The 24,114-nt window shown below is 36.6% G+C and overlaps 1 protein-coding gene across 7 annotated transcripts in view; it reads left to right on the top strand.

The window, feature by feature from the left end:
- Positions 1-22,743, top strand: part of FYB1 (FYN binding protein 1) — a 75,150-nt gene extending 52,407 nt beyond the window's left edge. For 6 of the 7 annotated variants that reach the window (XM_009680661.2, XM_068927530.1, XM_009680664.2 and 3 more), the window contains 13 exons: positions 1,028-1,148; positions 2,791-2,947; positions 3,871-4,015; positions 6,925-6,953; positions 8,088-8,157; positions 8,668-8,805; positions 9,474-9,505; positions 10,581-10,650; positions 12,042-12,147; positions 13,968-14,130; positions 18,588-18,621; positions 19,795-19,826; positions 19,936-22,743. In XM_009680661.2, coding sequence (XP_009678956.2) covers positions 1,028-1,148; positions 2,791-2,947; positions 3,871-4,015; positions 6,925-6,953; positions 8,088-8,157; positions 8,668-8,805; positions 9,474-9,505; positions 10,581-10,650; positions 12,042-12,147; positions 13,968-14,130; positions 18,588-18,621; positions 19,795-19,826; positions 19,936-19,964 — 1,126 coding nt within the window. In that variant the 3' untranslated portion in view covers positions 19,965-22,743. The remainder of the gene's footprint in view (positions 1-1,027; positions 1,149-2,790; positions 2,948-3,870; positions 4,016-6,924; positions 6,954-8,087; positions 8,158-8,667; positions 8,806-9,473; positions 9,506-10,580; positions 10,651-12,041; positions 12,148-13,967; positions 14,131-18,587; positions 18,622-19,794; positions 19,827-19,935) is intronic. The other variant, XM_068927533.1, reaches the window with a different exon arrangement.
- The last annotated feature ends 1,371 nt before the right edge of the window (positions 22,744-24,114 follow it).

The raw sequence follows: 24,114 nt of genomic DNA on the forward strand, positions 1-24,114 counted from the left end.
CCCCTGGGATGTATACAGAGGCAAAATGTGAGCCCTGCTCACTGTCTTTTGCCTTTAGCCCCCCACTTTCAGTCTCTCAACCTGCTGAAATCTAAATGTGTGGGATTCCATGTATGACAAGACACAAAGCAAAGCACTCATTCCTTTGGCACAAATAATCTAAAATTCCTACACCATGATACCTTGTTTCTGATGTAAAATGACCTTCAACAATAATTTATTGTTGAATTCCCTCTGAACATGGATAATTTAGAAACGAAACAACTGAAACAAGCAAACCTCATTCACTATAATTTTTGAACTTGAGCGTATCAGTTTAGCAGAAGGACCAAAAATGGAAGAGGAAGGAGCCATACTCAGATCGGTTCCATAGGGTTCGTAAAGCATCGTTCTTCCAGAGAAACTGTTGGCAGCAACCTGCATAGCTTAGCTATAGCCCTAATTACATCCCAGGGCCTGCATCTCAGTATCACCCGGTATCTAAGACACAGCAGGCACGTTAGGCACATTAATGATGTGGTACAGAAGAGTGGCTGCCACTTGTATAAGCATAGCTGGAATAGCTTTCAGTTAGGTTTAAAACAGCAGTCCATTTGTGGCTGCTCAGGCTTCAGTTCAGGCTGCATCAGTCACCACCGATGGCCCCAGTAAATATTTAGCACCTGCAGCCAGTGCCGCAACACCTAGACTGCTATCATTTTCCAAGGTTGTTTGCTAAAATTAGCTCAGAGGTGTTTGGACATGTACTTGCAGAGCCAGTCTCTTACTTTCAGAGAACCCTCTGGCATACCGTCATCTTGAGGATAGCCCATTTAAATTACGTATGTAGACTAAGAGAAGGGGATGTGGGGCTCTTTCCTCTGTTGCCAACTGGCCACATTGGGGTATAAAATACTTATCTTTGATATCACTGGGAGAAATCTTTTCCCATCACATATAGTTCTTTGTTGACCTTGGTACGAAGCTCTAGTGAGAGATGTTTCACTGCTACTGACCCCTATATTCAGTCCTGGCAATGCGTTTTTAGATCTACATCAACAGAAAAAGAGAAGAAGCGAGACAAGGAAGAAAAGAAAAGAATAGACCAAGAGAAGAAAGAACTGAAGGAAAAAGAAAAGAAAGAACAGGAAATCAGGAAGAAGTTCAAAGTAAGCTCTTTGTTTTGTAATCCAGGCAAGGATAGGTGAGAAGTATTATTTATCCTTGTCCAATTTAGAATACAGTCTTCAGCTTCAGGTAGTTCAGGAACCTGGATAAATTCTTAGTAAAGGTTTAATCTCATCCTTTTTATCTTTGGTGTATGCTTGACTTCAGACTCTGTATTGATTGCAAAAAGATTTCAGTGCTTAAAAATTACGTTTTCTGTTAAAGGCCCTTATGTTCTTTCTGTGTAAAAGAAGTTGTAAAAAGCGTCCCTTTCATTTTCTATTTAAACCCTTCTACATCACTAGAATAGCATCAAAAGTGGGAATTGGAACTCATGTACTTAGTGTGTTTTGCTTAACTAGAACCAAATACAACAGGATGCAGCCCTCAAGAGAACTCAACATTAAAGAACAATACATTGCTTAGCTGCCTTGGTCTCCAGCCTAAAGGGGCTAAAGGGGAAGGAAAAGAATAGAGCACATATGTAGGGGAGTCATAGTCACTGTCAAAGCATAGAGGCTAAATAACAAGCCAGTTCTTTCTGTTTTGTATCATTTTTTATGTAGTTAATTGTCAGCATGCTCCTACAGTTTGCAAATCCGCCAATTATTTTCTATTAGCCAATGCCTGTTCATAAGCCTCTGCTAGGCTCCTTTCAGTTTCATTGTGTGTAGTGTGGGTGGCTTTGTTTCTCTCCCTGTCTATCATGCTCTGTATACAGTAATTCTCCTACTTCATAGCCTTGGTCTACTGTGGAGAGACTGACATGAGTTGAGGAGCAAATAATAAAAAAAAAAAACTAATAGTAAATAATAGTGGTATGGTCTAGGTGGCGTTTTTCAGGGTGTTGGCCCCAAGTCTCCTTGCTAGAGACTTCTCCCAGGTGTGAAAAGACCGGTTCTGTGAAGTGTAGGCATTAGCACATTGCATAATTTCAGACTGCAGACTGCTCTCTTGTGGACATTAAAATATTATATTATTCTTAAATGCAAGTAAATGTACTTAAGTGCACATTTTCTTCCCCGCTGCCACCTACACAGGCATAGATATTCCTGAACTAGTCTATAATTGTCCGCAGCCACATCCACAAGGCCACATATACCTTAAAGCCACAGACCTTAAAGTCAAAAGGGGTTTCTCCGTAACATATACTACAGATTTCACTGAGATTCCTGAATTCTAGTGAGCAGTGTGATCATCTCTTGTGGGTACTTATGGGATCATTTCTAGAGCAGAATTATAAACACAGAACATTATGTGGTAGAATTATTTATGTTTATGAACACTTATTCATATGAGTAATCCTGCTGAAACTGCATGGAGCTGCCCACTGGAATAAATACATGTGTTTTGTGAGGAAAGACTTCACAGGTTAACCTGTTGGTTTTAGTGTTAATATTTCTGTGATTTTGCCGATCACTCCTTTAGCTGCTTTATTGCTATGCTGTAGCCCTCTCTTTTCATCCTTGCTCATTAGTTTAAATTTTGTAGTTGGGGATAGGGATGATGCCTGTTTCTTTGCCTAGAGTGTTGCCAGTGAAACAAATAATCATCATTGCAGTTATTTTATCTTTTGCCTGAATGTTTGAGAAAGAATTCCTTTTTTCCACATCTGTGATTTATTTTGTTGCTCCTTCTGTGCAGTTAATGGGACCTATCCAAGTCCTTCATCAGGCACGAGCTTGTATTGACTACAAGGGAGGAAAGAATGAGCTGACTGTCAAACAGGGGGATCAGATTGAAATCATTCGCCTCACAGACAATCCAGAAGGGAAGTGGCTGGGCAGGATAAAAGGATCTTGTAAGTTCTGCTTCTTCACTGTGCTCCTGACCGTTTTCACTGTATGACAGCGAATGTGTAAGCGCATGCCGCTTTATACCAAGGAGTAGCATTAACAAGGCTGAGTCACTGGCCACCACAGCAAATAATTACAACTCACCCGGCTGTGCTTACCTGACATGTGGGGCTCAGTTCATCGTAGGAAGTTATTGTTCAACACAATGTAACATCTAGAGGCACTAGAATAAGTTAGGAACAATATGCTGGGATCTTCATGGACCTATTGGGAGGTAATTCAGTGTCCTTCAGACTTTGATTTGGCATCAGAACTTAGCTCTGTGCAAGTAATGATGTTGGCTTTTTTCATATCTTTGTTTTGAAAATAAAATAAAAGAGATGTACCTAACATGGAACCAGAGAATATAAGGTCTTGCTTTAAGAGCATCTCTTGTTCCTGTTCTTATGCAAAGATTCTAACCCTCAACTGAGGATTTTCTCACTGAGGTCTAACTTTCATTTTGGCTTGAAAACTAGGATATTTCTCTACTTGGAACAAATTACATCAGTGTTTGTTATGGGTATGGTAAGGGCCTGATGATCTGGCTATGGAGTTATAGCAGACATTAAAGGACTGATCCATAAAATCAATGAAAATCATTAAAATCTACTAAATTCTGCTGTAGCTGAGAAGCAAATATAGGTGCTGTTAACTTGATACCAGCTGAGGAGAGTTTGGGGGGAGATCGGAGACAGATCCGAGATCTGTATGCATGTAGACGGTTGAAGACTGTAGGTGAGGCTGCTTGGAATAAAATACTTCTTTAAAAGTTTTCAGAGATATGAAACAATTCAATTATCTTGATTCTGAACCTTCTGTTACACTCATCCATTCACAGTGAGCTTTAAAACCGGCTCTGCTTAATTACATGGTTTTGTTCATTTAGATGGATACGTTAAAACAACTGTGGTGGAGATTGATTATGATTCTTTAAAAAGAAAGCAACAACCAGCCATCAGAGCTGCCATGAAACGTGCAGACAGTGACCAAGAAGTGTATGATGATGTTGGAGAGCAGGACAGTATTAGCAGGTATGTATAAAGAACCCATTCAAGGGAACTAATGATTTACCACGCTCAGCCTACACAGGGAAAGTTTTACAGCTACCAACCAAACTTGTCACAGAAGAAAAGCAGTCATTTATATAAGAAGCATATAACTGATCTGTTAAAGCTGAAGTAGTCAGAGAAACAAGAATGGACTCTGGAATCCAGCATCTGTAAGTGCTCATACATAGGAGGAATGAATATAGGAGGAGCTATTGGAACTATTGGTTCCTCCTATACATAGGAGGAACTATTGGAAGTGGAGCTGTAGTATTGCAACCCAAAAGAGAATGAAAAGCAAAACATGCAAGATTTACAGCTGTGTGCAGTTCTCTGCCCTCCATCTCTCTTCTTGTTCTCTGTCTCTTGAAGTCACATGGTGTCTTTTCTAACAGGCAAGAATAAAAGACTGTAAAAGCAAAAGAAACCCTCGTTGCACAAGGCAACTCTCTATTATCCTCACTGCTCTGGAACTATGAGTCTTACTACCTCTTCTGTTTGAAGAGAAGGAAATTCTGAAGGCATGACTAGAATGGCCCTCAGGGAAAGACCACGGCTAATGTGGTTGTTTCTGACAAAAGGCCAGTCAACTCCCATGAGATGGGTATGAGCTATACTTTGACTGTATCAGAAGCTTCTCTTCTGTGGCACAATCTCCCGTGCATTTACAATGCAGTGCCACGTTGCAGCCTCTCTACTTCAATGTTCCATATTTTTCAGATCAAACTGATCTGCAGCTGGGGAATTGCACTCTCCAGCAGGGTGCCAAGCTTTCTTGCAGCTAAATATCCTACTGCTCTTGTAATATGAGGCTATTCTATCACATCGAGCCAATGTGACAGTGGTATCTCTGTTACCTGACCTCACATAAAAGCCTGCTTCTGTCACCTGATTCAAAAAAAGGGTGTTCATTCTCCATCCTGATGTACAGAATCACATGCACTGGGATTCAAATAAGATACCTGCCTGTGGATGTGGAGGATTTGAATGTGTAAGACAACCCTCTTGCAGCACTCTTCCATTGCATCAGTGTTTAGATATTTCCCAGTGCCTTTGCTTAGAGGCCTGGCTGGAATAAAGGGACCACAGCTGGCTGACTGCTGGGTGCAGCTGGTCCTCGCCGCTAGAACATCTCCATGAGTGCCAGGAACAGTGCTTGGAAAGATTTGCCTTCAGGCTGGCATTCTTTAAGCAACCAGTATAGTTTTCACATGTGATGTTCTTGCAGGTTGCACAAAATCAATTTCCCTCACCGCACATTGATCTCATCATCCTAACTTAGCCAGAGAATTGAACAAGTTACATTAGCTGTTTCAGGGTGTAGGTAACTTGAACATCAGGTACTACATTGCAAAAGTGTCTTTGGCCAATCTTTTTCACTATGGCAAGTATTATAATTAACCACCTCAATGCAAATAACATAGAAAATTCCTTAAATTCAAGCAAACAAAAATACTTAAACTGTTGCATATTAAAGTAACAGTATAAGGAACCTGAATGAATGAATGGATCAAATTCATTATCTCCTTTAAGTTGTATTTTGACATTTGTGTCTTATCTAGTGATTAATAGCATTCTGTTCAGCTCATCGGTGTGAATTGTTGGAAGGTCTGACACATACATCAGTATGTTCTGAAACCAGCATAAGAATGCCATACTAAAAAAGCCTATTGACCAGATAGTATTATCTGATTATCAGTAGTGTTGGTAATGTTCCAGAATTAAAAAGGGACTAGAACTGCTTTATTTCAGGATTTATTGGGACAAAAGTTTAACAAAAATCTTGATTTAATAAGTTTAAGATTTGAAAATAATTGCAGTTACTATGAACCTATCACTTTCTTTAATCACTATTAGAACACTGGGCTAATACGGAACCCTTGAAATGTTAGAAACATGCAGTTAGAAGTTTAAAGTATCATCCAGTAAAAGCTAGTTGAGCATTCAGTTCATTTGTTTACCCTTTTGTCCTGTGAAAATCTGCTCATGAATCTGAAAGGGATAGATGTACTGGACAAGTTTTCAGTCAGGTTATGATATTTTTATTCCCAAAAAGTTGGACTATGACCTCCTGAGATCCCTTCCAATCTGAATTATCCTATGATCCTAAGATGTATTTTGTACTTGAGCCCAAAGATATCAGCAGGATCAAAAAACATATTCTAAATATAGTGAATTCTTATAGCTGTATCAGTTTGCTTCTCCTTGAAATCAAATGAAAATGGCTTTTCATTGGAAATCGTAGCAACATTTTAAAGATTTAGGAGTAGATGTTCTGTTCTTATGAAAGTGTGCAGCTCTATTGCCTTCAATGTATCTGCATTCATTTATGCAAATAGAGAATTTGCATCAGGGCTTTACTTACAAAATACTGTGTCCCTTTCCTTTTTGCATTAACTAAAGAGGTTATAGATAGCTCTCTCTTATTCCTCATCTAAAGTAGATGATACTTTATAATACTTTTTCTTCTCTTTTGTAATGAATTGCTTCCATGAGAAAAATCCCATTTTTTTCCTTGCTTTACTTGAAACTATTTAAAATTAGTGACTCCTCATCTGAGAGCTAATTCACTCATGAATTGGAAGATACATTTTCTTTAGCATTACTGAGAGTGCAACTATTATTTGAGTGTAAGAAACCAGTGGGAGTATGGTGAAGACAGAAAAAAAGAAATGGCACACTTACTTAGTTATTGCCCATTTACAACGTGCAAGCATGTGCCTGAACTTTCAGTGCAGAATTTGTAGTGCTCAGCTGGCAATGTAGACAATGAGTGCTGAAGCGAAAGGGTTTAGAGCGACTAATAACCACAAAAGCGATGGGTGATCACGATGTTTTGTTTTTTCCAAATAATGACTATTTTTCCCTAAAAGCTCTCTCATTTTGCTTTTCAGTCAGAGCGGTGGTCAAAGTGGAACTGAAAGTAAGTTCTGCAGATACTTCTGGGGGGGAGTTGTTTCTATGTACTGCTTGTCTTCAAATTCAGACCTCTGTAGCATCCAAATAATGAAGTAATTACCCATAAGCATGCTAAGTGTTAGCTAACAGGCAAGAAACAAGGAAGTATAATGGCCAAATTCAGTTTCTTTCCACCTATTGAAACTTGGGTAAAAAAGAAGTTTCATCTTGAGACAAAGTGAATCAGAAGCATGCCAGCAGACTACAGATCCTTATATTGTTTTTTGAGAAGGTAAATTATCCTCTAAAACAGCATAGATATAACTGAAAAAATATTAACATGACCAAGAGTTTCTGTGCAAGAGAAAGTCAGTTCGGAAATAGCCAGCAATATTGCCAATTATACTCCAGTTCCAGTGATACTTCAGTGTCCTAACCCATATAACTGCAGCAGTTCCACACTGTCAAAAATACACATTCAAAACAAGTTTCCCCTTTGGTAGTACATATTTTTATGTAGCATTCTCTGCTGATCATAAGAGCACAGCTCATCTTCTCAGCTTAGAGTTTAGATACTAGTCATGGGAGAAGAATCCCCTGGCAGTGCAGAAAGAAGCTGCTGCCAGCTAAGTACAGATTGCAGTGAGCATTCTGACCAGTGGCTAGAACTGGGCATGGAAAGTGAGGTAACCCTGCACTGAAGGAGGTAGTGCCCACATGTCAAAATTGAGATCAAAATGAGGAGCTTAACATTGCTGTTGCTGCTCTGGATGAACACAAGATGTCACTTGCTGAGAATGTTGGTCTGGCATCTTCTATCTTCGCTAGAGTAACACAAAAGTTAAAAAGTCACCAGTCATCTTAGTAATCGGGCCAAAAAACCCTGTCTAGCATTTCAAATACAATGTAAATGTATTTGTTTTCATTATTCTCGCCTTGGCGCTACGATACATAAATGATGTGGACTAGGTGCCCAGCTGGTAAGTGAAAATGGCTCTTTTAATAAATAGGCTATGTCGGTTTACAGAAAGCCTCCATTTGCAAAGGTATTGCAGCAACATTGCAAGCATATCTGACACGCTTATAAGGCCAGTAATTAATGCTCTATTCTAACAGCGTTAAATTTGAATGCATTAATTCATTGTTTGGTCTGTTGAAGTGATGTTCCCGCCTCCTCCTTCTGATCAAGAAATTTATGATGGGATTGATGATGAAGATGTTAGTATTAGGTAAGTTTTTATATCATTTAAATCATTTGCTTCTTTATCACAGTGTTATCATTTTGGCTTTTAGTATTTTGAAAGTTGGGATAATAATTAGCTAGTATTGGGATGATCAACAAATGGGTATATGTCAGGATGGATCCATGAAGCTAAGAAAGAAAAAATTTTCTTGGTCTTTCTGGGGAAGTTTTGTTTTGTAATTAATTTTGGTATGTCAGCAAAAGTAGCTGCCACCATGAAAATCCCCAAATCCCCAACTGCACAGGTCAGCACTGAAATGAAAATAACAAAATAAAATGCTAGATGAATATCTATACCTATAAATATATCTCCATGTCTATAAATGACCTAAAATACATATTTCTAGTTTAGTGTTTTAAACAGTAAATGTACTCACCTTGTGATAGATATTGTTGTCATTAATAAGAATTATGTACTTCAATAGAGAATTGGAACTGGACCTTTTAAAAATAATGTTACATTTTACATTGTGATAATTGCATGCATACTCCAAAGGTCTGTATCACAGGATGAAGATAAGAATGATATCTGGTCCTGGGGAATTTTCAAGAGGCTAAAGGTCAAAGATGATAAAAAGAAAAGTGTACGAGAAAAAGCCAAAGTCAATGGGGAAGAAGATAATGGAGATTCGTTGTAAGAGTCTTCCAGGAAATCACAGTTCACTATAACTAATTCTAATAAAGCATCTATTACATGCTACTAACATATTCTCACAGCAACCTAATAAATCATGCATCAAATTGCATCTCAGGGTGATACTTTTCTGCAAAAATACTGATCTCCTTTCTTTTCATCTTCATACTATAATGACCCTGTTAACAAGCTGTTGCATGAGCCCAGTAACTAAAATATAACTATTTCTTTTGTGTGAAAAGCACTGAAAAAGTCCATCATCTTTGTGCCAGCCTGGTGATATGTTTGCTGTATCCTCAGTTAAAACGTGTTTTGCTCACCAGTACAATGTAGCTGGGATAAAGTGGTAAATCTAGTCCCACTAATCCAAATTGTAGGAATAATGTGTCAAAGAGAAAAATGCAAAGATTGTCTTCTCCCCATCTTGCCTCGATGTTAGGTCAGCAACTGGTGTTTCTACCACCATCTTTTCTCATTGAGTTCTGAACTAGTTTACTCTGATTCAGTGGTAAAAATGTGTTTAGTCCATGAGTATTTCTAATGTCAGCAGAGCTTCGCAATGTCTAGAGATTACTTAGAGGCCTTGTGTTGCAAGTTTTTTAAATGATTTAGATCATGTGAAAGCCTATTAATGTGATATAAATATTTAATGAACATTTTCTTTTCAGTGTGACTTCTCCAACAAAGCAGTTTGGAAAAGGTAATAAAGAGTCCATTGTTTTGTCTCCATACTGATTCCTGATTCTTTTTTCTGTATGTACTACTTTGTACCATGCTATTCACAAAAACACTACACCCAAGGAAGGAAAACATGGTTTCCCGTCGGTTATCCTGTTCTGGTGAACAAATTTCCAATATTGTGGCTAATTTGGCTACGGACAGGGAGATACAAACACAGTGCAAGCTCTCTAGAAGGCAGTTTAAAGTATTTTTTTAAGTATTTTTTAAGAAGTTATGATTTTGGTATGTGAGAGACATTTTATTTGACATTCATTATGAGCAGATGCACTTGGAAAGAAACGCTTAATGCAAGACTTTAAAAATAAACAGGGACACTCATTGTTATTTTTAACACTTCAGTGTTAAAAAAGCAGTGTCTTTGTAACATAACAAATACTTATAAATATCAATCCAGCCATGGAATAAAAAGCAAGTTCTTACACTTCTTGAGGCCATTGCCCGAACTGCATTCTTAATTTTTTATCTCCTACTGCGACTTTTTTAGCCATGGATTGGATGAGTTCAGCAACTGCTTCCTTTCTGCAAACATGCTGGATGTGATTCAAAGTATATTCTTGGGGTAAGAATCCTTTTCACCGCTTTAGCATTCCAACATGGCCTAAAAGCTAACATATGTGAGATTCATATCCACTTCTAGGCACCTTTACGTTGACAAGAGTGCTGCAGAAGTGCTTGAGTGCACATTAAAATCAAACCCTGAAAATATACTTTGATACAACACAGTGGGAAACAGCCTAATTAAAATAAAGATTAAAGGCTACAGTATGTGCTAAAACTTGCTTCAGTTTAAGAAGATTAAAATATCAGTGAATACCTGTTCTTATTAAGAATCTTGTTCTGAAAAGGGCGACTGGTATGTTGTGCACAATACGTTGTGCAGAAGGGAAAGCTGAGCTACTATAGATGATAAATGCTACAATACTTGCTGCAATTTCTTGTCAACTTGGCTATACTATGGTAGATTGTAACACAATGTATTCACTACTTAAGGATCGCATAATAATTTCCCATTGTTTTGAACATTGTTGTTTCAGATTGTGGAGACAGTGATGTTTATGATGATGTAGATTCCTCAGACTTCCCTCCTCCATCAGCTGGACTCAAGTAAGTGAAAATGGGAATTACTCCTCTGATTACAAATCTTTAATCCACTGTGACACATTTTCAAAGTATTTACTAGAGGCAGATTGCTACTAATGTATGCTTTGTTTGGTGTTGTCAAGTTTTGTAGTTCTCATAACCCTACTTTTGACAATTACAGATAAATGTTCAGTGCTTCCATTTCGATTGAAACAATAATGGTATTAGACAGCAGAATAAATAGGTATGCTTTGAATTTCAACAAATTCAACCACTGATGGATAAGAGGTGCAAATGAGTGCATGAGTTAAAGATCCTTCATTGGAAATGCTCTGCATGCAGTCTTCTTCCTATCAAAATTTGAGGACTGCTAGGATAAGTGCTGTATTTGGTCTCAGCTGCTCCCGTATCCAGTGAGAAAAGGAGATAGTGCCTTATGTTATCAGTATGAAACACATTTGGAACTGTAAAGTTAAACTTCAGAAACTTTTATCCCCGGAGCAGGAAGTCGACCACCTCGGCAGCACAGCTGTGTTATGAGCGCAAATGAGTATCTAACTGCAGAGATGGCTCCACTCAGGTGGAGCTCCGAAGAGTGCACTATAATATCCTAGTCTGGAGGCATCAAAACAGAGAGAGCTTTTTGAGTGTGTATATCCAATGGAAAGGATACGGCCCACCTTAATCTAGGTTATTTCAGGCATACACATACATTCTTTGTCAGTGAAACTGTCATCTGCAACTCCTAGGCAAATCAGGAAACCAGAGAGTCAGACCTTAAATTCCCTGGTACAGAATGAGGAAAGTCAGTTAAGAAATTGAAACTCTGCCATGCCCATTGGCACAAATCAGCATGGACGTGGAAAAAACAGTAGAGCTCAAAATGGATCCTTAGTTTTGTGCCTGCAGTGCAGATTCCCTGGAGTAGGAAGGTCTTATACATGCACATAGGAGTTAAGGCAGCTATTATATGAAAGGCTAAGACAATGCAGCTGCCTCCACAGTGGGACATGTTATATTCAGCCTATTGCCCAAAAATATGTAGGCTTCAGAAAAATTGTCCTTTGCCTAGAAATTCTAAAATGATGTGTGTTGTTTATAAAATCCATTTTTGGTAGTTGTAAAGTTCTCATTGCTGTAGTACCTAGATACTTTGAATAATTTTCCATATTCACTTATGTAACAGATATATTAAAATCAGAACTCATGAAAAGAGGAAAGTATGAAAAAAAATCCCAACTGTTTATGACTTCTGAAATCAAGTCTCTATTATATTATAATTATCTTAGTTCTGTAAGGAGAAAAGGAGATATACATGAAAGGAAACGCAGTTTCACTGAAATTATCAGAAAGATTGTCAATACCTCATATATGTTCCTAATTTTGTTTTATCTATCTGTAATCCTGTGTTTTAGTTCATCAAAACCAGTGAGCCTTGGAAAAGGTAAACCAGATGAAAAAGGTGCACGAAAGTTTAAAAAGATGGAAAGAGAAGAAAAAGAGTTCAGAAAAAAGTTCAAAGTAAGTTTTGTTCAAACATTACCTAAAGACCAATATGCATTTATAGTATTCTCTAATTTTTTTCCTTTAATTTGTGAATAATCCGCTATTTTATTTCTGAAAGGTGATTAGTATTTACAGGATGAATGTTCAGATTTAATGGCGGAATATATACTGAAATCACTATTCTAAACAAAGATTTTAAATTCCCTTTCTTATTTTTTCCATTAAATGCAGATCTTGCAAACACTTTCAAAAGAACATCATTGATTTCATTGCCATTATGACAGTCATAGAAAAAATTCTCAGCTTGTAGTATAAAAAAACTACTTCATTAAATTGACTGATTTGACTGAAAATTAAACAGAATGTCACCAAAAAGCAGTTTCAAGCTGTGCAGAAGAACTAACTGCAAACATCTATAGTAATTCTAGGCACTTATGGCTTTAAAAAGATAGAAAAACACAGTAACTACTTGGTTCTCATAACACTCCCCATTTCTGCTACAGTAGGAAAATATTCTTATCCTATTTTTGATTGATTCTAGGTGCTGAGCTGTTCCTGAGATTACACACGCTCAGCACACGGAAAAGTGTGACTTATTCAAGCTCATGTAATACATAAAATGTCAATGCTTGGACTTAAGACTTAGCAGGGTCTATAAACTGCGGTCAGAGAAGAAACTGGCTTGATCTAGAATTTGGTTTTCATCCATCCGCCACTCTTTTTGCTAATGTTAAAAGGCATTAATATGAAATCCTTTGTATTTTTTGAATTATTTTTTCTTCTGACTGTACTAGCTATTTCAGTTAATTAATTGCTTTATAAAAATGCTAGCACAGTAACATAGATGTAGTTCTACATGGGGTAAACAAGTAAGGCATTCATCCCTGATCTAACTTACTTCTCCGGAAAGTTACTGTTGAAATTCAGCTAACACCCAGAGCTTTTGAAAATCCTACCTTTGAAAACGACAGATTTTTACCAGCGGAATTTGAAACATAAGAATTTTTGCCTCAGGCTTGACATCAACAAACCTTCATGATCAAACAATGGCTAGGAATTTGTATTAACAGTGCAATTCACAATGAATTATAATTTATAACGTTGTCACAAACCTTTAAAGAGGTCATATATCTGAATAATAGCCAAAAGTGGTTTCATGCATTTTGTCCATGTGAAACCTATGTGATGCAGGAACAGGAAAGATGGCTTGTTGTTCACAGCAAATAATATTTATCTCCTTTGTGAGAATTTGGAAGCATAATACAAGTGTTCTACTCCTGGAATTTGGCTAAAAATTGAATAAATTTCCTATCTTGCAGATGCTTTCAGCGTAGAGGCCAAAATTGAATGACTAGGGACAAGGAGTGAAAGTCCGACTTTAGATCCTGGATCCAAATTGGAGCTGTAATGCTTTGAGAATAGTATGGGATAGTTTACATTTGATGGAAGGAGAATTTTGCTCTTGAAAGATGCCAGTCTGAGGCTTTCTAAAGCAGCAGTGAATTCAAGTATGCATGTTGTATATACAACCATGCATTTGTCTATTTGTGTGAGAGATACTCACACTTAGAATCGAAAAAGATTTCCAACATACAACTTCTTTGACTATATGCCACTTTTTCACTTGTAATTCATCAACAATCTGATAAATAACCTGGAACTGTCTTAGTTGAATAGAACCTGCAATTTATACCTTTGCAAGGGGTTTAGCTCTTCAAATGGCAAGAACGGGCACAGACACTAGATAGAATAAACAATTATTTACCCAACTTTCAGAAAGTTAGCAGTAAAAGGGAGTATATTGTTACAAAACATGCTTTATTTTATTTTTACAGTTTGAAGGTGAAATTAGAGTTCTTTACTCTACCACCACAGTCCAGGATTTGCCCCAGAGAAGATGGGGATCTAAAGACTTACAGGTTAAACCAGGGGAATGTCTTGAAATTATAGAAAATACAGATGATACCAAGGTCCTGTGCAGGAATGAAGAAGGGAAATGTAAGTTTTATTAAAACCTGTAGTACAGAATGCATGTGCCATAAATTAAGCTGTCAGAGAATGATTGTTGAGCACATAACTTGAGGCAGAAGAAAATCCTCTTCCCTGTCATGCTCAGAGCCTGATATATGTCTTTTTCCTTGCCTGACGGTTGACAATAGCTAGATTGTTGTTATTTTATTATTATTATTACTTAAAGTAGCTCCTAGAGTGTGTTAGAGTGCCTTACCTTACAAAGTTTGCAACTCACATAGACAAGACAGACCAAATGTGAGTGAAAGGACAAATTATTTATGTAAATCTTGCTTTGCATCAGCTAAGATTAGCAGATGTTTCTTGCTGGTTCTGTCTCTCACTAATTGCCGTGCAGGGTATAGCTATGATACCACACACAATCTAGGAAAGCAGCAGAATCCTTGCTGCACCTCTTGGAAGCACTTGCTGGTTGATTTCAGCCAAGAGAAAATCAGTGGCAGTTTCCTTATTAGCTCTTACTTTGGATTGCCAGAAGTGGAGTTTAATCTTTTCAACAGGCTCGGGAGGAGAAGGAGTCTTCCCCAGCCCCCAGCAGCTCCAAGGCATATATGCTCACTGGCGTGCCTGCCTGCTTTGGGAGCTGTCAAGGCAGCAGCTGCAGCTACACGTCCTTCCAGTGTTTGTTTGGAAGCTTTGGCCAGGGTGTGCATTGGCAGAAGTTGCTGCATTCTTTGGAGAAGTCTGCACCATCTACTGTTGGTTTTGATTTCTTAATATGCTTCTGCTACAATACTTTCCAAATCTCCCAATAAGAACTCACTATGTGTAGGAATAGAGTAAGTTCGAAGCAACAGCTTTCTAAGTAAACAACTCATCGTCATTGTTTACCGCTGACCTAACTAGAAGGCAGTCCAATGCCATATACCTCTGAAGTGGATTTAGAAACCTTTCTATTATTATTTTCCCCTGTGTACTCATCTGTTATAGGCTATAGGAGTATAGCCTTCCTCCTGGCAGGCCTGCAGGATGCAGAAGATTTTCTTGCGTAACCACACGTAGGTTTTTCAAAATATAGATGGACCTAGTGCAGCCTCTTCCCAAAGAGCACCTTTCAATGCCACGCTTTTTGAATTAAGCTACTAACAACAAAGTAGAAAGTAGTTCATGTTGTTTGTTTTCCTCACAGTAGTCTTCAAAGCCTTTCAAACAGTGACAGAACCTACTGCTTTGCTATGCATAAAAGAGCAATATAAATAAAAATACCCTCCCTGAAAAACTTTGAATAGATCTCTGTCAAGTTTCACATTAATTAGTAAGGCTCAAATCCTACTGTACTTAAGTACCTGACAGTTTTGGTTATTTGCTGTAGCTGGAGTATACTCATCTCTTAAAGGTATAGTTTAACTTTTTGAAGACCGGATAGACTGAAAAACAACAATTAAAGATATTTTTGTTACTTTCTTGCACTTCTCCCATTCATCCTTCAACTTACGATATACTTTCATAGCTTTTATGCCCTTACTGGTAGTTAAACAAAATTAAGAAATATGTTATAACGTCCTCCTAGCTTGCTGATCAAGGACTGATGAGCTTAGGAACATATGCTGCTATGAATTACTTTTACAGTTACAAAATGATCTGAAATTACTAAAATGACACAAGGAACTGATTCTCGTTTACTCTCAAATCCCTTGTTCCTTTTGCCTTGGTCAGACCCATATATCTTTCGAGATACAGAAGATCTTTTAATTCACTTTCATGGACTTTGCTTAAACATGAGGATGTGAATGAATGTCAGTGCCTGAAAATGTAAGCTGTGTCCTCCCCAAGCCTCCTTTACACTACCAGAAAGCTGTTGGTATGATGCTTCATAGCTTTCAGTTATGTTAAGTAGCCGAGACTTGAGTTTGCTGACCTGCTCCCATATTCCGCTATTATGGAAGCCACACAAATATGAATGAACTAGATAAAACTTTGGACATGTAAGCTTGGAGCCTTTTTCCTGATTAGGAAAGAATCTGAAAGAGTGCAGAGCAGGCAGAGGCTCTCTGCAACATATCTAGGGGCTAGGGACCCACAGGAGAATCTAGCCTTGAGGCTCCTGCCTCAAGGTTAACCTTTGCAATATTTTAAGAACTGTCGTTTACTGTGTATGTTTCGTTTGCAAGCACATTATGTTTGTATACCATGACTACAACTGAAGAAATCTTCCTTTCATGTAGATTTACATGCGAAAATGAAAAGAAAAAACAGAGCAGATGAGATTGGCCGAGTGATTTTAAATGACTCCCACTGAGACTTTAGGAGTCCTGTAAATTATTGGACTCCGCTTAAAGAGAATTTTTAAAAGATGATGTATTTTAAAAAAAATGCATTTCCATGCTTTTATCCCAGTTGAAGTCCAAGGAAAGAGAACTAGGAAAAGAATATGCTGAATAGACAAGAGCCTAAGTGTAGTGACTTGCATTTAGCCTGAGAAACTACATGCACAGATGACTGAAAATCTGCAGCTTTGAGTTCTTTGGACTATTCATGATTACTTGTAGTTTAACAATCTTGATAGGCAAAAACTGTAGTAGAATTTTTTTAAGTATCAAATCTTCATGAATACAGGCAAATTAAGCATCTATTTTATCTAACATAGATGCAATCAAATATTAAATGCATAGAAATGTGTTTCCATTTTCTTAGCAACCAGATTTTGTATCTTTTTTTCCGAAGGATGCCTGTAACAATTTTAAGTTTTCGTTCTAAATAAGAAAACAGGTAATTTAATTGTTAGCTTTCTTACAGAGACGATATTATGGTTTTATGACTAATTTAAAACAGTATTATTGAGCTTACAGAGACTTTACCTAACACACATTGGTTTATATAGAGGGTTAAGAAGGTTATGTTTCACTCTGATTGCATTCATTTAACTGTTACGTCATAAACTGAAGTAAAAGCAGATTAGTGTCAAATAAAATATTCTTATACGAAACTAATGCTTTTCAGGCTACATTCAGCTCTAACACAAGAGAGACATTTCTTTAACAATGCATTGATTTTAATGTCTTAAGGCCCTCACAGAGCAATTCACTAATTTGTTCTATGTTATATGAGGTGGGCAATCAGTATAGCATATTCTGGAGAAAACTATTTATATTTGAGGTTTATAGCAATATGTGATATCTACCTATATTTTAAGATGGAACTACACCAACTTAAAATGAATTATATAAATGTTTCTTTACAGAGAAAAGTTCTATATAAGAAATAGTTACTTATTACTATTTGCAGAATTATTCAGGATATTAGTCTTGTCAGATAACTTTTCCACTATTCCATGTAGGAATCCTAGGGGTGTTTTTATATGTCAAAACATCTGCCACATTCAGCAAATGAATTTTGGGCACATAGTACTAGGTTATTGTGTTTGATACTAATTTGCAAGGGAAAGTAATAAAGTTACAGCTCTTCTTATGAAGGGCGATTTCAGTTAAAATAAAAGTAGCAATGGATTGTCAATATGGCTTTATACGAAATATGAGATTCTTTAGCTAGACGTTATTGTGTGTGGGTTTTTTTAAGGATACTTTCATATCTTGTGTGTCAGAAAATAAAAGTTCAAGCAAATAAGGCAGGAATTCCTTTAGGTAAAATAGTAAGACCTGGAGGTTGATATAAATAGACCTGAAATATCACCACCAGAAATACTAGCAGAAAAGTGGTATGATGGTTCCTCTAAGTATGTGTAGCAGCTCCATGCAAAGAAAGCAAAGAAATTTTACAAGTAAAGCTGACTAATTCATTCTAAAGCCTGCGAACATGGTAGAGTACATGAATCTTTGAAAAAGCAGCATTTTAGTGTGACTATGTAAGCCTGCAACTCAATAAAAGAAGTAAATTCATATGGTAATTTCAAATCTAATGAAAGATGACATTTCCCCTCTAAAACCGTACTGTTTCGTCAGTACAAACATACTAATGTTTACCTACAAATATGTAATTATTGCTATGCGTTTCACTTTGGTTATGTATGTTATGCCAATCGACAAGTATATCAGTAGATGTTTTTACCAAAGAAAGCAAGTGATTTTTTCAAGGGATTAAATATGTTGCAGAAGAGTATGTGTAGTTTTATCTGACTCCATCAGTAATGCAACAGAATGATAGATTAATTCACTGGTGAGCAGCTATTGTAATATATTTCCATATTTTTATGTAAAAAAGATTTATCAATATGATACAATTAAAAAATGTTAAGCAATTACAGTTAATGGTAATTTACTGATATATAAATCTGGAATGAAATTTCTGTCCCATTAAGAAATTGCACATACTTCTTCAGATTCTATATGATAGCAAAATTTTCCATTTGCATTACTATCCCTCTATATATTTTCCTATCTGAAATGCTTAAAAGAGAAAAATCTGTATATCACTAGCTCTAGCAACACAAGAAATAACTTAAATATGTATATATTTCAATTTTACAGATGGCTATGTTCTGAGAAGCAATTTAGTTGAGAAGTAAGTACTAAGTGATAGTTTTGAAAAATGTGCTTTAATATTCAGTTTTGTTCAAACCTGTTTGTTACGTAAAAGTGAAATTTAATTATTTTAGTGTGTGATACTAGTCCTGTAAATCCAAATATTTTTATGGAGTTCAGCTTTCTCAAGAGTTAGTCACATATATGTGCACTAGAAATGATCTAGGGCTCCATTCCTCATTACTTACTCATAAACTCTGGTTTCAGCCATGAAAAATGACCCGAGTTGAATATTATTGGGACTGCAATCTGTTACTAAACTGCACATTAATGTAACTAAGTGCATTGAGGCCAATTTCAAATGTTTAACTAAAATGAACCAATTTTTCTTTAGGTTTGTTTCTATTTCAATGTTATTGGAATTGAGCAGATTTGGTGTTACTCAGAATAATTGCGTGGAGTTCAGCGTTTAGGATCTAATCCAGAACCCTCGTCAGACGAAGCCTTTCTGTTTCCTTCAATGGGCTTTGGGTTAGGCTTTTAAATATTAAATCAGATGTCAATTTAAGAATTCAGGCCTGCAAACATTTACATAAGTGCTTAACATACATAAATAGCGTTATTGGATTCCATGGGAGTATTCATGTATCTAAGTGACACGTTTTGAAAATTCCTAGTACTCGCGGTGCCTATATCATTTATAGACATTACCTAAATTCATTATCTAGAAAGCTGTTCTTTCAAAACCACATTATCACATTGCCAAGAATAAGAATGAAAAAGCATTGCAAGGATATACTGATTTTCTTCACTCATCTTTTCTGATTTTGATTTAAAAAGTCAGTAAGAAGTTCATTTTTAGCCGAAATGTATCTATGAGTTGGTTAAAACAGCCAGTGGAAAAAAAAGATACATGTATTTTTAAATTCTATTGACAAAGGAAGCCTATCAGTTTAGAAAGAAATGTATCCAGCTTTACCCTTCACTGAAATTTCTTTGATCTGGCCATCTTACTCAGTCCTCTGAATTACAATATAGCTAAGATATAGCTAAAACCTGTGGGTGAAGCTGGCATTTTCCTAATATGCAGATAAACTACTTGATACATATCTAAACCATGCTACTCATTTTATGTCTGCATGTAAATAGAAAAATTAATTAATTAAATTTAAATTATTTTTAAATACATTTTTTCCCTCTTTCTTTTTTACAGTGATGGAGAGATTTATGATGATATTGGTGATGGTACGTTGGCAATTTCAAACAATACTAAGTTCAATTATAACGAATAACTTCATGCTTGAATCAAAGTATTACGGAACACTAAAATGTTTGCATTTTATTTCCGTTTCAGGTTGCATCTATGATAATGACGAATGCTGAATTCTATGAGTTTAAGAGCTTAATTGAGGATCAAAATTTATTTTGAACTTCCTAGTTGTCAAAGACAAAGATCACCAAAGTTGGCTGGTTACAGGTTAATTGGTTACACCCCTCTCTACATGAACTAAGTTTGGTTGGCTTTTTTTTCATAACTTCAGGGTTTTGTCATCCGTTGCTTTGTATGACATTTTTATTGCTATTTATCAGAGCAATTAAAATCCAGGGAATATGAGCTAAAGTTCAAGTTACCGTCTTCTGCTTCCTTTCTACATTTGTCACAGTCCATGTAAAAACAGTTCCTCAATTAGCTATACCGAAAGAGGTCAATTCAGTTCTGTGAAGGATACAGAAGACAATCAGCCCCGGTAACAGTTTTTTCTCCAACTCTTTTCTGTTAAGCACTAGAGACTGCCACTCTGGGGAAGACAGTATCCTGAAAAGAAATGCCTGTCTTTGGTGATAGCATCCTGTTGTGAAAACAGGAAATAAAAAGTGGGTATCACAGAAGACGCTATATTGCTGACCTGCCATTGCAATTGTAATAGTGTTAGCTACACTGACATGTACAGCCATGCACCTTTATTGCTGAAGTTTTAAGTTGCACTAGTAATAGAATATAGTTTTCTAGAATTTACTTAACTATTTTGTGAGTTCTTTTTGACTACTATTGATAGTACAGCAGTGAGCATAAGTTATATGTTACATACAGCACTGAGATACATACCATGGAAGATTTTAATTTATAGTATATTGTTGGTCAGCATATGTTCAGAATGTTTAGGCTAAGTTTTAATTTTTGTTTAGTTTAAAGATATATTGTTGTCACCATAGTTATTTGGCCACTAAAATGGACCAAAAAGTTATGATAAACTGGTTGGAAATAACTTCTAGAATTAAAAAAAAAAAGGATATATATATATATATATATATATATGTATGTATATTTATCACACCATTTTGATGCTATGTTTTTCTTTTAAGTATTACTGTTTTACACTGGGCTTCGCTAAATGAGAGTATATAAATTAAACGTTTCCATGCTTATACATTGTAGAAACAACATTTATTCCTAACATACCCAAAATCATTAGCAATGCTGTTATTTCAAAGAGCAATAGCAAAATAAAACAAAACAAACCGATAAACCATAATAATAAACATCACTTTGCACTTACTCATATGTCAGAATCCACTAGAAACCAAGAGAAGTTTACAGTGAACTCCCAGCAAACAGGGAGAGCATGTACAGAAAATGGAACATTTATTTGTAATCTGTGATGCTTAGGCTATAGTGCTAGCTATCGATAACCTGTCACAGCCTGTGTGGCTGGATCAGTGCAGATAACTCCTCTTGGTAATCAAGTCTCCTATAATCCTCAAGGGAAGTGAGATGCACTGTGCAAACCACTGCAATGTAGCAAGCTAGCAAGTTTAGCTTAAAAACATAAAGTCAGAAGTATTGGCTCTGCTGAAGTCAGTGGGAGTTTTGCTATTACCTTCAGTAAGCTGAGATTTCATCTTACACAAGTGTTTTTTTATTGATGGTTCCAAGTACAGTGAATCCCTAGGGAAGTATAGTGCTAAGAGGATATCAAACATAAAGTTAGAGATAACAGCCAGTACGCTATTTTATACGGTATTTAAAATCACTGATACTCTACTCTAAAGCTAGTGTTGAAACGGTAGGTAAACTTGAGTTTCCAGTTCTGTATTTGCTGTTCAAACCAGCATCCAGACATACAATTAGCAATTTTATATGTGTAAATATCAGCACCAGGACCCAAACTTAAAACATGACCTCGTGCATTAAGTACAGTGAATGTGGCTGACTACTTAGCTGCTGCTGTTTTGTTTGTATTTCAGGGGCATTCAAGAGGCTACATGCATAAAATTAGTGATATGCCAAAGAACTGAGAGGGAACTCAGACATTCAGAAATATAAGACCATTTGTCAGTTAATAATAGGATAAATACCTTCATAGTTTCCCCACTTAAATATCTCAAAAAGCGCATGCATTAAATTCCAAAATACTTGCCCAATCTTATTTTAGCTGTAACTGATAATAGAACTTTGCAAGTTGTAGTAGGACCGACACAGAAACTTTCCTTTTGTATAAACTTTATCTTGTATTAAAGGACTTGAGTGGAACATAACCCTTGTCCCCTTGCACAGATGTGAATTTTACCCTTTGTGGGATATTTTGGTTATATATTTTGAATACCCTTTCCATTTGCTTAACCTTGATGCGATAGGTGTAGATACTGTGCTTCCTTATTGATTATACTGACTCTGAATTTGCCTTGTGATATACTAAATGATCCTAAGAAACCTTCATAAGATACTTCAAGCCAAAAATCTATACATTCTGCAAAATGTAGTGTGATTGGAAGAGGGTGTTGAAGTGTATTGTAAGGTATTATACATTGAAAATTACTGGCATCATATATTTTTCTTTTGACTATTTTACCAAAGCTATTACGGGATACAAGTTTTTTCTTTCTTCTGCATAAAAGTATGCTTTCTCACAAGAAATATGGGTACACCACCTTCTGCCAAAGTAGAACAGCAATATCTGAAAAATAACTTTTGAATATTATCACTGTGCAGCAGACAGAGTGAAAATTGACTTTATTGCTGCTATGCGGGCAGTACAACTACAGTGTGGCGTTTATTTATCAGTAATTACTTTTTAGAATGTGAAACGTAAGCAGAAAAACTTCGAAACAGGAAAATCTAAACTTAAACCATTATTAAAGATTATGTTTTAAGGGTTTCTCACATGTAGTTTGTTCTAGTGTCTTTAAAAAATCATAAGGAAAGAAATGGAAAGCTGCTCTTTCTCTTCCCCCGCCCCTTTCCAAACTCAGTCTACAATCCTTAAGGCTATGTCTGCTAAAACATTCAGCAGTGAAAGCATTAAAATATTGACCTAAAAATTAGACTTCAGTGTGGACAGAGGTGGTTTGCATCTGTGTCCTACCTCTCCAGTGTCCCAGTAAACAAGCTTAGCAACACAAAAACTGGGAGGGTGAAAAAGACTCTTTCTTCCAATTCAGTAGCTTTAGAGCTTGTTCTCTGCTTTTACCACAGGCTCTGGACTGCAGGAATGCAGCTGATCTCCTGTGCATTCCTGCGTAAGAGGTTTATATTTTGGATCCACATAATTGCAGATGCCTTGGCTACTCCTCCCACAGTGGTAACAAAACCCTCCTCTATGTGTGATCTGGTTGCATAACCCACCTCAACTCGGAAGATCAGCGCTTTAATAAAGGGAAGAAAATGTAGTGTGGGAGCCTAGATTCACTCTCTTAAGGATTAGCCCTCTAGCACTACCTTAGTTTATGACAGAAATACGGGTTTGCACGTGTGTGTGTGTGCGCGCATGTATGTGTGTGGTAAGACAACTCCTGAGGAAACGGATGGGCCCATAAAAGGGTACCCTTATGGCCTTATATACCTGCCCCAGACCAACCTACACGGAAAGGGTCTTAAACGAAGCTTCACTGCAAGCACTCAAATGTTATAAAATGCAAACAAGTTTGTATTTGCACAGCCTCAATTCTGCCTGCTTGTGTGGATGCATCTTTAAATGTGTGCGTAGTCTGTAATTACATGACAGCTCGTTCTTTTTTTCCACAGGATCCCTGCCTCCTTTAGTGCATGGGCTGGATGACAGTTAACAGAAAAGGAAGTTGTTCAGCCCTGTTCATTCAGTTTGTGGTTACTCCTTTGTTTAGTGCAAATCTTCCTATGCTGCACCCAGAATTATTAGTTTCTCATGGGTTTTCCTGCAGCATTTGTCACATTAATGTCTCAGATCCCCACAAACAGTAATGTGTTTATCTTGTGAGACAGGAAAATATTTTATCCCCATTTTTGATATATGAAAGGAAGACACACACAGGACAACTTGTGAAACATATCCTTTAATTCTAGGTATAACAACCAAATTGCTACAGCTAAACTAATGATATTTTTAGTGCTTCCCTAAATTAGAGTTTTTGCTATTTTCTCTTTCTCTTCTTTGCCTCTACTTGTGGTTATACATAAAGAGGAGAGAGAGCAAACAACTTGTGTTTAAAAAGTATTAGCAAGCAAAATGTATACTTTAAAGGCACTATCTTTACAGCAACAAAAAGGGGGTAGATA

This window comes from Struthio camelus, chromosome Z (assembly GCF_040807025.1).
Source record: "Struthio camelus isolate bStrCam1 chromosome Z, bStrCam1.hap1, whole genome shotgun sequence".
Classification (NCBI taxonomy): domain Eukaryota; kingdom Metazoa; phylum Chordata; class Aves; order Struthioniformes; family Struthionidae; genus Struthio; species Struthio camelus.